General features: G+C 42.9%; 1 protein-coding gene across 5 annotated transcripts in view; it reads left to right on the top strand.

Annotated features, from left to right (window-relative positions):
• Positions 1-15,414, top strand: part of TBC1D30 (TBC1 domain family member 30) — a 56,805-nt gene that overhangs the window by 20,891 nt on the left and 20,500 nt on the right. For 3 of the 5 annotated variants that reach the window (XM_061348492.1, XM_061348493.1, XM_061348496.1), the window contains exons 3-5: positions 11,737-11,798; positions 12,174-12,239; positions 14,500-14,625. In XM_061348492.1, the coding sequence (XP_061204476.1) occupies positions 11,737-11,798; positions 12,174-12,239; positions 14,500-14,625 (254 nt within the window). Of the gene's footprint in view, positions 1-5,857; positions 6,210-11,736; positions 11,799-12,173; positions 12,240-14,499; positions 14,626-15,414 lie in introns of those variants that run through there. The other 2 variants (XM_061348495.1, XM_061348494.1) reach the window with 1 other exon arrangement.

Below are 15,414 nucleotides of genomic sequence, written 5' to 3'. Positions count from 1 at the left end.
ATTCACTGCCTACAAATGTGGTGTGTTCCTAGATGGGAAACTGGTCCTCTCAGTGCTGTAAACTGCTAGAAACTGCTTCACAACCTATTTACAGATGCCTTAATTATGGATGTATGTTATTGCAAGTGTTTTCAGTGATGTTGGGAAAGTTTGGCATCCTTCTCAGGGTGTATCCTGTCTGCCTAAAATTTCAAGAAGCAATAGGATTATGAATATTATTCAACTTGTAAATACACTTACTAGGTGTAACTGTCCATCAGTCCCAAAAGATAAATTACAGCACACATCTGTGGGCAGGTGATGCTGGGGTCAAGGAGATCTGGCTCTACTAAAGGGACCTTCTTTTCTCATCAATCCTGTCCTAACACATGCATGTATGTAGTGCAGAAGGCACAGGTGAATAATGTGTATGGGAGGGAAAGAGAAGAATAAAAAAATAAGAACAAATCTAAAAATCATAATGGAGAATCTTGAGTCTGAAGCTCTCTCTTGGCTGAATCCTGATTGTGATAAGCTGAAGAGTCATGTAGTATATATACAGTTGTCAGCTTCTTGCAGGAGTAATAGCCTTGTGGATTAATTTCCTGCTGAAAGATAAACACATGCTAAGCAGTGTTATTTTAATGATGTTCTCTAGATCAGTCTTCAATCAATGTGGCTAAACAATGTGCAGGCAATATTCTTTCAGACAGCTATAAACAAAGCCCAATGACCAGAGAGTGCTTGGTAGTAAGAGAACTACCCATATCCTCTGTTTGTCAGAAACCCCCCAATAAAAGTGGGCTGTTTCAAGGCTTCCTTCAAGAGAAGGCTGTGTTAAAGGGTACCTACTGTGCTGTCAGTTTTTGAAAGGTAAAATAAGTAAAAAGGCTGTGTGAATGAAGTCTAAAGGAAGAAGCAGCATTGATCCAGATTTGAGTTTGTTTGGGTCTGTTTCTCAGCTCTGCTGCATGCCTCCTGAGACTAATCATTCCTGAGACTAAATGTTGGTTCTGTGTTTCTGAAAATCATAAATGTTATTTCCTGTCTATTGTGTAATTTATATTTGTAGGCAAGGATTGGCTCTGCTTTTTTTGGCTGTGATATCTACTGTAGGATACAGAGAGGTCCTGACCTCCTTTGTGACATTAGTGTACAAAGTGATACAAATCATGACTAAGGCAATGGAAAAGTTTAAAATACTCATGCTGTGTTGCTGAGACTGTTGTGTGTCAACACACTGCACCATTTTCCTGAGCCCTGCTTCTTTAAAGTGCCTAAAATGAATCTTCTCTAGGCACAAATACAGTAGCAACATTTCATTTTTTATATTGGTTCTGGAACCATCCCTTGTCCAGTAAAGACAACTCTGGATTACTTGTCTGAGAGCAGAGAACGGCTTGGTGGCAGAAGTGAATCTGTTAGTCCAAAATCACATTTCTCCTTCTGTATAACGTAGATCTGTCCACTCTTACCTATAGACTTCTTCCTCATGTGCTCATGCAGCTGTGGATATACAAAACAGCCCTACAGGCTCTGTGCTTGGTGGTCCACACAACAGTTACAGCTAGCTGATAGAGCAGAACATCTGCTCTCCTGCAGTGTCTGAGGCAGCAGTCAGTAACAGTGCCTGTACAGCAGTACTGGCTATGCAGGAGGGGATGCTCTACTTGCATGCTGAGGTGGGAGGAGTGCTGGGCTGTGCTACCTTGCAGGCTTTCATGTTCAAGGACAAGCACTGTACCATCACTGTAGCACCTATGCTCCTTCAGTGTCACAGACCCAACAAGCCTGTTTTCAGGCTGTCAGAGGTAGCTCCATCTTGTGAGCTGGAGAGCGTGAAACTCCAGGTGGGTCGTGCCTGGTTTTAGTTTTTTAGGACCAAGCAGAAGGAGGTGGGGCTGTTTTTGTCAGAAGGGATGTTTAATAATAGAACACATCTATAACTGCATAGGGTAGGAATTTTGTGCTCCAGTGACAAAGATGGTTTAAAGGGCTAAATGTATTTAAAATAGCTTTGGCTCCTGGGAGAATCTCAATCTGCCTGATTCTTCCTTCCAAAGTGGACATAGTTCATTCCACGTGTTCTCCCTTATACACTTCAATTTGAAAGTGAAATATATTATTTTTTAAAGGTCATTGTGTACTATCACACACATCAGAACACATGTTGGTTGGTACAGGCTTAAAATTCCTTGATTTTCTAACTTCTGCAGAGCGATTTGAAGCCCAGTGGTAACGGGGTTGTGTTTGCTGCAGTCTTAAAGGTAGTATACAGAACTCTGGAGCTTAGCAGACAATGGTCCTATGATGTGATCAACACACTAGGTTTTGCCTCATGGTTGCAATACATTTTTTTCTCTCATCCTATTGATTGTATCATACATTGATTTCTTTCTGGTATTTGCTGTGTCAGCAGCTGCCCAAATGTAGTTTCTAAAATGCCTTGGGATGAAGCATATTTCAGTATTATCATACAACATATTCTTTTCAAGGGTATGTGTTGCTTTAAGTATTTTTGCTAATGTGGGTGTCCAGAAGTGTGGCAAACAAGCTTTCTCCCCAAACTTTCATTATTGTACTGGGATGATGTGGTGCAGATCAGTATCTCAGGTCTAGACCTGTGAAATAAAGGGGAGGATGGTCATGAAATACAGTGGCCCAGCTGAAGATGTCTTACCATTCTTTAGACTTTTGATTGCATTCATTCTTCTTCACACACATCAAAGAGAACCGGCGAACTTTGCCTTCCAGTAATCCTGAGTTGGGTAGTTAAAGCTTCATGCAAGCAAGGGGGATCGGTCTGTGGCCTCATTTTTGCTGCTGTTCCTGTCACTGCCCCATCTGCTTGAGCTCATTCTGCTGTTCTAGCTGCCTGTGTTTTATCTCATTGTCCCAGTGCAGGCAGAAGCGAAATGAGCTGATAACTGGGGAGGTTCAAAGTAAATAGAGTTGATTTCTCTATGTCAAACTGGCAGTGATTATACGACCAATCACAATAAGGCCAATGGTAATAGTTAAGCAAGTTATACAAGTGACCTAATACTCCTTATGGTGTATGCTTTGGCCTTAAAAGACATGGTTAGCAGGTGGTGTAAGACTGCAAAGAAATAGCAAATGAGGAGGTAAGGTTCTTCAGAAGGTGACTCTGTTGTGTGGGAGGGAATAAATGGAATGGGGGAAAAAAAAAAGTCTTGGGTTGATTATTATAAAATATCTGGGGCTGAAATACCTGGGCTAGCCAAAATGCTTTGATCCCCTCCAGTTCCTTTCTGAGCATCATCTGTCTTGTCAGTAATTGCAGGTGAGGACTTGTGGACATGGCCATACTTCTCTGCATTGATGGATCAAAATAGATTCATGATGGCCGGTGACATTTTTGAGTTCAAATTTGCTGTGTTTTCACCAGCTTGGAGCTATGGAGATTTGTCTGAAATTTCCCCATTGTTGAAGACAATTTACAGCTTAACAGTGGTGGATATGGCCAATTTATACATTGCTTCTGACATTCAGTGTCATGCTTAGATGTCTGCATGTCCAGGCAGTGGCACAGAACACATTTTGCCACAGAGAAAGAGAGGCTTTGCCTGATCAGTGGTTAACCTCAGACCATCCACTTTTCTAAAACTAGGCTCTTGCCCTTCAGATATGTGTATGATTAAGAGGAGGTTTATCTATGTCTCTAAATCCAATGCTAATGATCCAGTGAGTCATCAAACCCATTAGTGTGGCTTGGCTTCTTCATTTTGTCTCCTGAAGTTCATGCTTGCCTTTCTTTTTTTCTTGAAGAGTGATGTTGCATTAATTGTCTGGCATGCAGGAGAGCTCCTTAACAGTAAGTTGGTCCTTGGAAGCAGCAGTGTCCCAAGTCACAGCATGATTGTCCTGATTTGTTTCCAGTTTTGTTATAGATGATGACAAGTAGGAGAAATTGCAGTAATGAGGACACTGAATTCTCACTTCGAGAGCTAGTTATCCTTGCCAGTTAAATATTCATGTCTGTCTTGTAATCTGTAATTGTTCAAAATTTGAAGGTAACTTATGATTATGTCCAGTTTAGTGGGATGACTGATTCTCACGTTGTGGATAATGAGTGATTCCTGAAACTTTGGCTATAGCTCCTGAGACTTTGGGCAACAGCATGTGGTTTTGGGTTAGCCACTCTTGAAATGAACCAAGAATGATGTGATGCTATTTGTGTGTGGTGCTCTAGGAAGAGGAGAATAGTATTAGATATTATTTCTGTATTTAAATGTTTCTGTTACAGTCCCATTGGTATGATCTTTTCACCTAGGGGGAGATTAATTCATTTAAAATTCGATGCTTTAACCACTAAATCATCATCTCCAGCTGGCACAGAAATAAAGTGATTTGCATCATCTACATCAGCAGGGAAGTGTTACCTTTGTTAAAAAAAGAACCACCGACACACAGACTTAATTATCTGTTCACAGCACAAGCTACCAGCTCAAATGTAGTGACTTTTCTCCAAAACCAAAACTGATATTTAAAAAGGCATGATCAAAATCATGCTTCTCTGAAAACTTCTAACAGTAACTTCTAAACATAGCTATAACTGATCTTAAAAAAAAGGCTTGCTTCTATGGTTTAGAATATGTCTTTTATATAATTGGCTTTGCTGCTTATCATTTGCAGGTTTTCTCCTATCTTTGTAATATGACTGAGAAAAACATCCTTTTAATAAAGGAGCAAATTGTTGTTTCAGTGCTGCAGATGTTGGCAGGTAGACTCAGACTTCCCGTCTTGGAGCCCAACTAATGTGGTATGATAAATCTGCTTTCCTTCCATAGAAATGCTGAGTGGTTTAGACCGTAAAAGCTATCATAATTTCAAATACTTTTCCTTCTTGTCAATCAAACTGCTAGTTTGAAAGTCTGTATCAAACCCTTTTAAGATGCTGTTAGGTCAAATAGCACTGGAAAATGCATCTACTAAAATGCTGTCGAATAGCTTCTGTTAACTATTTAGTGCATGGTAAGTCATTAGTAAGAAGTGCAGCTGCTGTTTAGATTCACAGACAAAGCTGTTATTTTAGTTGAGAATGTCCAAAGTCTGTGCTGAAGAGTCTGAAACACAGAAGCCGTGCAGCCTGCTTGCTGTTGCTGCCCCTAGGGCTGTCCCTAAGCAGACCTGGCCCAGGACCTGACCCAGCCTACGCTGGCATTGCAATGCTGCTACACCAATTGTTCTCCCCTTGCTCCCTGCTCTGGTAGTGCTTGTGGGACTCCTTCCCGGGACAGCTTTTTGAAATGGGCAGCAGGACTCTTCAGAATCCCACGTGAGAAGTCTCTTTGCTGGATCTTAGAATCACAGAATCATAGAACGGTTTGGGTTGGAAGGAACCTTAAAGATCATCTAATTCCAACTCCCTGCCATGGACAGGGACACCTTCCACCAGACCAGACTGCTCAAAGCCCCATCCAACCTGGCCTTGAATGCTGCCAGGGATGGGACAGTCACAGCTTCTCTGAGCAACCTGTTCCAGTGCCTCATCACCCTCATAGTGAATAATTTTTTCCTAATATCTAATCTAAATCTAGGATGGTTAGCTCATTTCGTTCTTGGCAAAAGTCAACGCTGTCCCCTGTTAGCAGGCATGTGTCAGTACCGCAGTGCTTGGCGATGTGGGGGCAGCCCGGGGGTTGTGCAGGGCTCTGTCCTGAACCCTTTACCACTGCTGAGCCCCACCGATGCCGACTGGGTCCCTTCATTTCTAACGAGAGCTGCTCTCCCCTTCGCCTGCTGCATCCCAGGTGGTGCTGGAGGAGGAGAGGCTGCTGATTTATTCAGGCAGTGATGCTAGGATTGTGGGCGGGAGCAACTCCTTTCCCCACCACCCCCCGGTTTTTTTTTCCCCTCTTTCTCCGCTCCTTGTCCTCCCTCATAGCTCTCGCACTTCAACTTTGCCGTCTCTGCACTGCAGATCCCCGCTAGCCGGGAGAGCCGCACCCGGCGGGGCACCCCTCCCGCCATGCCGCCCGCCCCGCCGCCCTAGGCCGAGCTTGCTGGCGCCGCTGGCCGGGAGCGTCCGGCGGCAGGGGCTGCCATGCGGCAGGACAGGCTGACGGGCTCGCTGCGGCGCGGCGGGCGATGCCTGAAGCGGCAGAGCTCGGGCGGCGGCGGCGTTGGCACCATCCTCAGCAACGTCCTCAAGAAGCGCAGCTGCATCTCCCGGACGGCGCCGCGCCTGCTCTGCACCTTGGAGCCAGGTAACGCGTTCCCCCCTCCCAGGCAGCGGCTGACATCCCCTAAGAGGCTTAGCGGGCACCGGGCGGGGGAAGCAGCCGGACCCGGGCTGCTGCCTCCTGGCGGGGTCAGCTCGGCGATGAGGACGCGGCCGGAGGACGATGAGGGCGGCGGGTAGGCGCAGTGGGGGTCAGCTCCCCGGGGGACAGCGGCAGCCTACAGCGGCAGCCTGCACCGGCCCGAGGCAAATGGCCGCGCCTGGTCGGGCGCCGCTGCGGTGCAGACAGCCTCGGCGAGCCCGGCCTGCGTGAGGCGCCGCTACCGCGGCCTGAGGCGCGGCGGGGTGTGCGGTGCGGGGCGCGGCGGCCGAGGCGGCAGGGCCTGCGAGGTAGCCCCGGCCGGGAGCGGAAGCGGCACCGGGCGAGAGGCCGGAGGCGTGCGCGGGCCCTGCAGGGCGGCAGAGCGCTGCCCCCTTCACCAGGGCGCTCCTCCTGCTCTCCCCGCCCGGCGGATCCCGGCTCCGTTCCCCGCTCCTCCAGCCGGCGCCGCCGCCTCGCAGCGCTTTTGTGCCTTTCGGCTGCGCCCTGTCCCTGCTGTTTTCCTCTAACCCCCCCGGTCACCCCCTCACGTCCGAGCCGCCGGGGCCCTGCGGTCTCCCCCTCGGCCTCACCAAACCTTCCCTTCTGAACCTGCTAACTCCTGACTTGCTGGAGAGCCCTCCTCCCACCCAGCCTTTGTCTGCGGTAGGGTGTTGTCTAAATTCGCAACCGTGCCTTTCCTAAGGGGGAAGGCTTCTCTGTGGCTGCTGCTTCTGAATCCTGCTTCAGCATCGAAAACTCTTTTAAGGACCAGGTGGTCAGTCAGTGTGCTTTTGCTCCAGGGAGGTGGGCTCTCGGCAGGGGCACTGATGGGTGATCATTCCTGAATGTTATAGTTGCCTGTCATCAGAATTTCTGATAACTAACTTTTTTCGTGAAGTATTGGCAATTTAAATTCAATTTACAGTGTTAGAGCTGTCACTTGTAGCAGAAATGTTGCCTAATCCTAGGCATTTACAAACCATGCAAGTGTTAGGTCTACTGAAACAGAGCAATGCACAAAAACATGTAAGGTTCAGTTTCCCATTGTACTAGCTGTGTGTGCATGTCTGAAGCACACATTGCTGACTTCCTCTGTGTTTGAGTTTTGGATGCTGCTATTAATAAGCTCTCAGATATGTTCTGGTATAGGTTTATGGGGTTGCCATTGTCAAGGAGATTTCCTGACCCATAATTCTCACAGATCCCTGCTCCTACAGTAGCCTTATATCCCAGGTAATGATGTTGTCTGGATCATGACATTCTTTTACTTACACTCCCACAAAGGCCGGGGGAGATGATCAGAGATGTAACCACGAATGCCATAGTCTTAAAGCCAGGAAATCCCACTGGGTTGGAGTTTCCCTATTGTTCATGTGTAAGTGGATAGAACGGCATCATTCAGGATGCATACTTCCCTAGAATGATGGAGACAGGCACCTGATATGCTTTAAAAAAATCAGCTGAATGAAGTTTCCTTCAGATTTTGTGTATCAGTCTGTTATCAGCTGTATGTCTTTTCTGAGAGGTTTCTGTACACTGCAGATTTTAGATGTTCTTTGGTACATTCCAGTGAGCTCTGGTTCCTGACAACAGTGATTTCATGCTGAGTTACTTAGAATATTACTTTTATTTCTCATTTTACAGATGAAACCCTACATTTAGAGACAAATTAGAAGGCAAGGCTAAGAATCTTCCTGATACAAGTAACACTAAAGTGGTAGTTTTGGTTGCCACTTTTTTCTCTCAGTTTGGACCCCCACTGCACAAAAACTTGCTTTAGGCCTTTTTCCTCGTTTGTTTTTGATAAAATATTTATTGGCTTTCTATGGGAGAGGTTTCAACAGCTGCTTTTAGTCCAGCCAGGAACATACAGTCATGTGCTTTGTAAGTTTGAAGCTACGTCTTTATAGTTCATGTACGTGCATCAGAGCAGATCATTTTCCTATGCTTTTTCTGCTTTAGAATCTCAGGAAAAGTCCAATCCTTTTATTTAATATTGCTGAGGAGTGGGAATTTGATTCCCTCACCCAGCTACTTGGCTGCCCACAACATTTTTCTCCCCTCATGTGTCTCTACATAGTCTTGCGCTCCTTTTTGGTCATGCAGTGGAAGACTTCCAGGATTTGGGAGTCTTCCCTCTTACAGCCTTTCACTGTCAGGGTCATTGTATAGTTTACATGGAAAAGCTAATGGGACTGGGGTTTGTGGGGTTTTATCTTTCTTCTTTTTAAATAGTGTTTCTGCTGTGGTTTCTGGTGATCTGATTGCAAGGGCATTGAACAGGCCTCATTTTGGCATTCCCCTGCTCTTCAGAAATTTGGCAGGTGCCAAGCATATGTACCTTTGTGTGTGTTTGTATTTGTGGAGCTAATCATTCATACGTGTTCCCAATACTTTCCTCCTTATGTGAGCTTTTTAGATATGAAGTGTCAGTTGAAGTGTATGAACTGGAGGTCATACTTAATATGTCAAATGACACTATAGCCTGGCTGGCTTGATGTAAAAGGACTGAGTTGTACTGACAGAGCCTACAGTCCTTGAGAGTAAGAACTATTGCTACATATATGGTATGTTTCTGCCAGGCTATCCCTATGCAAGAGCTGAGAGAAAGGTTCTCATAAGGCCGGAGGGGTCTTTTCTGCAAGAAGCATGTGTTTATGTGATGGAGAAGAAGCTGGTCCAGAGATGGATGACTGATAAAAAAAGGGAAAATCCAGTGAAAATGGGTGTAGAAGGTCTGTGGTAGGGTTGGATGGGTGTAGGGGTATTGGGGGGGAGAAGAAGCTATTGAGGAGTCTAAGTTAGTTTGTGGGGAGAAGGCAACTGAATGCAGAATTAAAGGGAGTTGCTGCTAAGATGTAGTGGGTGATAGAAGTGTAAGGGAGAAAAGACTATATGTGGAAGAAGGCCCTGAGGAAAGACTGGTGATGATCCAGACACAAGTGGACACAGAAAAATGACAGGATTGAGTTACAAAAAAGAAGTATGTGGGGGAGTTGGAGATTTGTTAGGAAAAGGGGAATGATGGATTTGTTAGGAAAAGTAGGAAGGTTTGCAAGAAAAGTTGCAAAAGGGATAGGCATTAATTCCTTGAAGCTTCTAAGTCTGATGTCAATTCAGTGAAGAGTGCAGAAACCACACACAGTGAGATGGTTCTTGTGCTGGAAATAAGTAACAGGCAATGAAATGCTGCTCCCAGCTTGCTGATGGCTTTCCCACTGATGCCCTGGAAAGTTCCTGGGTGGCTATAGCCTTTCCTTACCATCATGTAATTTGATGTGGGGAATATTTCTAACTGGGCACAAATAGTGTGATGCATACTCCATGGCTTCTAGAGGTTACAGTGCATGGCCTGACTGAATTCCTTGCAATAGTGAAGAGCGCACTGTTGTAGCCTGGTGTTACCACATGATGTTGTTCTCATTTCTAATAATTTTCACTCGTCTTAATTGTCTGCTATGATTTAATAGACTTTTGTTGATGGAGGTTCAAGGATCTGGTGTCAGTGTCATTTAATCAAGAGAAACAGCTGTCTGGGCTCCTGTATGAGCTCCCTGATCACGATGTTTGTGTATATGACACATTCTGCCTTACTCTGAAGTTGTATCTTAAAGTGCTTGATCTTTTGCAGACTTGGCTGTCTTTGCTTATGTCTTTTTTAGAAAGATGAAGAGAGAAGTTGTTACTCGGATCTTTAAACCTTAGAAAACTCTGAAGTGATTAATATTTGTCTGTTGAGTTGGAAATAAATACATTATTATTTTGGAAGGCTACTGCTTCTTTGCTACAAGGCAGTGTTAGATAACATGTCAACATCTGTTACCTTACAAAAGGAATTCTCGGTCATGCCACCTCTTTGTGTATATTAGGGCTTTCCAGTACATTAGATTGCATGGGAATAAGGCTCACCCTTTTGCATTTACAGCAAACATGATGCAGTTTCATCTTAGTAGGTTACTGGCATTGTTACACTGCTTTGAATTATTATGAAGAGATTTATCTATTAGGAGTTCCTGCTGAGTGCCATGGAGTTATGGGGAAGAATACTAATAAACAGTTACTTCCAGGAATAATTATAATTCTTGAATATTCTTTCAAGGCATTTCTATTATGGTTTGAAGCTTTTATTTTTGTAGGTCTGACAAGGATGTCTTTTAAACCTGAAGCAGGGAAATGGAAGCACCAATCCCCAGATCTCAGTTATGCAATCCTAAAATGCTAAGATTCTAAATAAAATTGGGTTTTGTGTGAATTGTATTTCCCTCTCCCTCAACAAAGGAGGCAGAAAAAAGCCTTGGAGATGAAGACTGTCTTTAAATATGTATTTATCAAGCAGCAAGGCTTTAAATGACTTATCACCACTTCAGTATGCAAACGCTGAAAGGCATTTTATGTTCTGTAACTAGCAATTACCACTACAGTTTGGGTTTGTGTGAAACCCACAGGCTTAGCTCTCCAAAGCACTGAGTATTACTGGTGAGTTGATTAGCATGGATATTTTATACTTAAACCCATGCAGGATTAAAATCTGGTTGTTTTATATATATATATGGCCATTAAAATATATATTTAAAATGCTTGGCTTGATATTCTAGAAAGACAAGAAGCTATGCATCACATAATTTTAAATGTAGAGCAATATATCACATTAAATTATGGAGGAAAAATAAAAAAGCCTTTATTCTTTGTGCTGGAAGCCCTGAGGGAGGAGAATCGATGCGGCGCGGTGTTCAGCACCCGAGCACTGGACAGCGGCGTCTGAAGGCCCGGAGCCTTGTCCCTTCAAACTGGGGGATACAAAGCGTATCCAGCGTTACTGTTCTTCGTGTTAGGACATGCTCCAGTGCCATAGGCAGGATCCAGGGCAGACCAAACTTGAGGTCCTAGTGTTTTATTTAGTACATTATTTTATAGACTGTTAGAAGGTGTGCTTTATAACAATTAAAATGATTTGCTCCTAAGGCCAAAATCAAATCTAGGCTTAACTGAGAACACTGACCAAATGTGCTTTATGTTCTGAGGAATTATATAAAAATATATTCTGAGCAATAAAACAGTTTTGGCACCCCACGCTTGGAAATGATTTTTGAGTGACTTTATGTCAAGAAGTTGAAATAGGTGGCAAGAAACTGTCTGTATATACTTTTCTGTGGATGCATATTGTAGTTGCAGTGTACCCATAGAGTTTGTAGAATAATGAACTAAATGATTTTTAGTTAATTGCATTGTGCTGAACTACATCATTAAAGAGGGTATTACTGCATTTTAAAAACATTTTGTCCATGTTCTTTTTAGCATGTGCCTTGAATCCACTCTGAGGACAAGAATTCACAGAAAGATTGAAATGTAGTTGTTGAAATGTGTAGCTGAAATTTTGTGTTCTTATTTCAATTGTGGGTGTTGCTTTTTTTTTTTCCTCCTTCTGATGAAAATAATGGCCATGATTGTTTGGTTTTTTTTTGTTTTCTAGGGGTTGATACAAAATTGAAGTTCACTCTTGAACCATCTTTAGGTCAAAATGGTTTTCAGCAGGTAATTGGATTAATTTTTCTCTTGAGTTTATTAAGAACTGGGTTCTCTTCGATCAAGGTACTTGCCCTAGTTCAAAACTGCATCTGTCATCATAATGTCAGTATACTGTTTGCAGTTTTATAAGAGCTGTTCCATTAGTATTTGGAAAATGCAATAAGCTTTCATTGTTTACTCAGCTATCTCCTAAGTCTTTGTGCCCTAGAATATTGTATTTTTGTTACATCAATAAGGAAGTAATTTGTATTTTCTGTGTTAAATTCTGCAATGTGTGCAGTAAAATGAAATGAATGTGATGTCTGCAGTGTTGTAAATGTTGCTATACTGTTGCATGCAACTATGGTGGATTTTATACTTTTTGGATGCTTTTGCTTCCAGTGGCATGATGCGCTCAAAGCAGTGGCCAGATTGCCAACCGGCATACCAAAAGAGTGGCGAAGGAAGGTAGGTAGACCTGTACCTTTGTGGACATACTGCCTGTGGGTTTCTCAGTAGAGGTAAATATGATTAATGTTATCAATGTTTTTAAGAAATAGTTGGAAGTTGTAAGTTTAAGTTGTACTGGGGATTTTGCTAGTTTATGTTCTTCAGTGGTAACCTCACAGGGCAGCTGGAGAGTGGGAGGAGACAGGTAAAGATAGTGTTTTCAAGAGTCAGGCTCTTTCTGGTTGAGGCTTGGGTAACTTACTCTGGTGCATATGTTACTGCTTCATTCTGTCAGTCTCAAGGAATTGCACTGGTGAAGCTTCCCCCGCAGCTGAAAATCAGCTAAAAGGAGAGCACATCTCCAGCGTAGGCTGTCATACTTATGAAGGTGCTGACAAGAATGCTCATAGAAACATTTGATGGGGGAAAGGAAGATTGCCTAAATTAGGGAAGTTCAGAGTCAGGAGTGATGTGGAATGGTAGAGTGTGCCATTAATGGGAAATCGTACCAAGTTAATGTGGAAAGGGTCCACTGGGATTTTGCTAACTGACTTTATCGCTTTCTTCAAATATGTTTAAAGTTCCCTAGCCTAAAACCAGGCATGTCTATTCAACTTTTCTGTAAAACTGAGTCATACAATCTCAGCTTTAAAAATGCAGTTCCAATAAAGGAGGGCACATTGCTACCTTATGGTCAACTTGGTGTCCACCAGGACCCCAGCTCTTTGTCTGCAAACATGCTTTCCAGCTGGGTGGTCCCCAGCATATGCCAGTGTGTTTGATTGGTCTTCGTCGGGTGCAGGAGTTTGCACATCATGTTGAACTTCATGAGGTTCTTGTCAGCCCATTTTTCCAACCAGTCAAGGTGCCCTTGGGCTTATCAGCCATTCTGTCCTAGTTTTATGTTATCAGCAGGCTTGCTGTGCCACATCATCCAACTCATTTCTTTGTCTTTCCCTCTTATTCTGATCATCTCTCTGTTTGCTCACACATGACCACGTGATGCTAACAAAAAAAAAATAGCATTAAGAAATGGGGTGCAGTCTTTTCAGTGCTATTCCCCACTTCCAAGTGATTTTAAGATTGATACCAAAATTAAGGAAACATTTTGTATTGGCAGCTTCTCGATTGTTCCCTCTGCTTGCAGCAGAAGCAGGGTGACATCTGTGGCATGTGACATCTGCAGCATTGCTGTGGTATGTGACATTTGTTTTCTGGGGCTGACAGAGATAAAGAATCCAGTCAAACATCAGTAGGATGTCAGCAGTGCCAAAGGCTGCTGGGAGGCAGAACAGTGGAATTTCTCCACATGAGTGCCTTTGCGAAAGTGTGGGAAGGGAAATGTAAATGCAGAAAACATGAGATTCTGGAAGCTGTCTATAAATGCCTTCATCATGTAATTATTTATGTGTGTTGATCTGTGGGAAGTGTCTGAATTGCTTTTCTCACTTGAGTGAGTTAATGGCCGATACAAAACTCAACCCATTTGCTTTCATGATTTCTTTCAGTTTCCTGAAGAGAAAGGTTGTTTATTGCTCCTTGTCAGTGTATGATCTGTCTTGTGTCTTGTGGTTCAGGAACTTTTCAGATGTTTAATAAAGATCCAGCCTTTGTCTTGAATACATGTGCATAAATCTGTTCTGGTAATTATTTGTCTTTAAAAACCAGCAAAATGCTTGTTTTCAGACCTCCTGTAGCATCAACAGTTTAGGAAGCCCTCAGCTTAAGAGTAAGTAACTGTGATCAAAGTGATTCTTTCAGATCAATCCCAAATAGTTAATACTGTATGCTATTTTTTTCTGTGAAGTTGATGAGACCTCTGGTGAAGAGAAGCACTGCTAGATGCTTCTGTTGGATTTCCAGGAGATGGATCCATGGTTGAGTTTGAGGAAAGCCTGCTACAGTGTTACCTTTTTATAAAACTCCTTGTTGAGGCTAGAAGGGCTGAACTCCTAAGGTGGGTCATTGCAGCAGAGTGCACTTCCATCTTGGAGGGCCGCTGTGGATTCAGTTTCTGACGATGGACTTGCATCTTTGTAAGCAGGTCACAGATCTGGATGCTTAATGCTAACTATTTCCTTATTTTCTGTTTTAGGGAGCAAGCTGTTACTTTAATAGTGCAGATATTGTTCTAGCTGTAGGCCTCTTCTGGGTATTTCAAGTCTTAACAGCAGTCACATATGGGTGAAACTGATGAGGTTCATCTAATGGTGTATATGGAGACTGTTCCTATTTTAAGTGAGAAATAATTTTGTTGGCTTGCTTTGTGTATTTCTAGGTTTGGCTGACCCTAGCTGATCAGTACTTACACAGTATAGCCATTGACTGGGATAAAACCATGCGTTTCACATTCAATGAAAGGAGTAATCCTGATGATGACTCTATGGGCATCCAGATAGTAAAGGTAGCCAGCTAATTTGTTTGTCTTTTGAAAAGTTGATTTATATGTATTTTTTAATAGATGGAATTTGGATTTATTTTGTTCTCTGAAACTGCTTTGGCAAAAATTGCATCTTACGTCCTATTGGCTTACCAAAATTATTTCTTCGGCTTCTTTGGTCCTTCTGCACTGGTTTGGTTAGTATTAGCTGGGAAAAAAATGCTATTACTGGTTTACTTTCCCCTCTCTCTTCCCTTCCCTCCCCCCCACCCCCTTTCTACTTTTTTTTTTTCCTAAAGGAACTACCAGAGTTTGATGGAGACAAACATAAGTGGTTTTTTTTCTTCCCTCGTCTCTATAAATAAGCACAAATGTTTGCTGTGATTAAAAAGTGTGTTTTATGATGCAGCAGTTGAGCCTTTTTTAGTTACTTTACAGGAGTGAAGCACCTTTGTCTATATATATTTCTCAGCTAATGCTTAAAGCAGTGGGTGGTTTTAGGAAAAACACCTGATAGATATGTATTGGTATTTAATATTAGTCTATTTACCTATCTAGGAGGTATTACTCTGTTTAGGAGAGATTGTGTTCTATAGTCACCTTTATTTGTGTTCCTGATTATTACAATGGTCATCTGTACTTGGTAATTAAAGCTTATAGGTGTTACTTATGAAATAGAAACGTAATACATGTTTTTCCCTTCACTTATAAATTGATTAAATCTCAAGGGCACTTTTTCTGTTGATTTGAAAACCTAGTTGATCAGTAGGTTTTTTTTTTATACTTTGGTAAAAATGGTTGGCCATTTTTGTT

Source organism: Neopsephotus bourkii, unplaced genomic scaffold (genome assembly GCF_033783945.1).
Source record: "Neopsephotus bourkii isolate Nb327-2 ecotype Australia unplaced genomic scaffold, CSIRO-AGI_Nbou_v1 NB_359, whole genome shotgun sequence".
In the NCBI taxonomy this organism is placed as follows: Eukaryota; Metazoa; Chordata; class Aves; order Psittaciformes; family Psittacidae; genus Neopsephotus; species Neopsephotus bourkii.
Note: the sequence above shows the minus strand (reverse complement) of the source record. Positions and strands in the feature narration are given on the sequence as shown.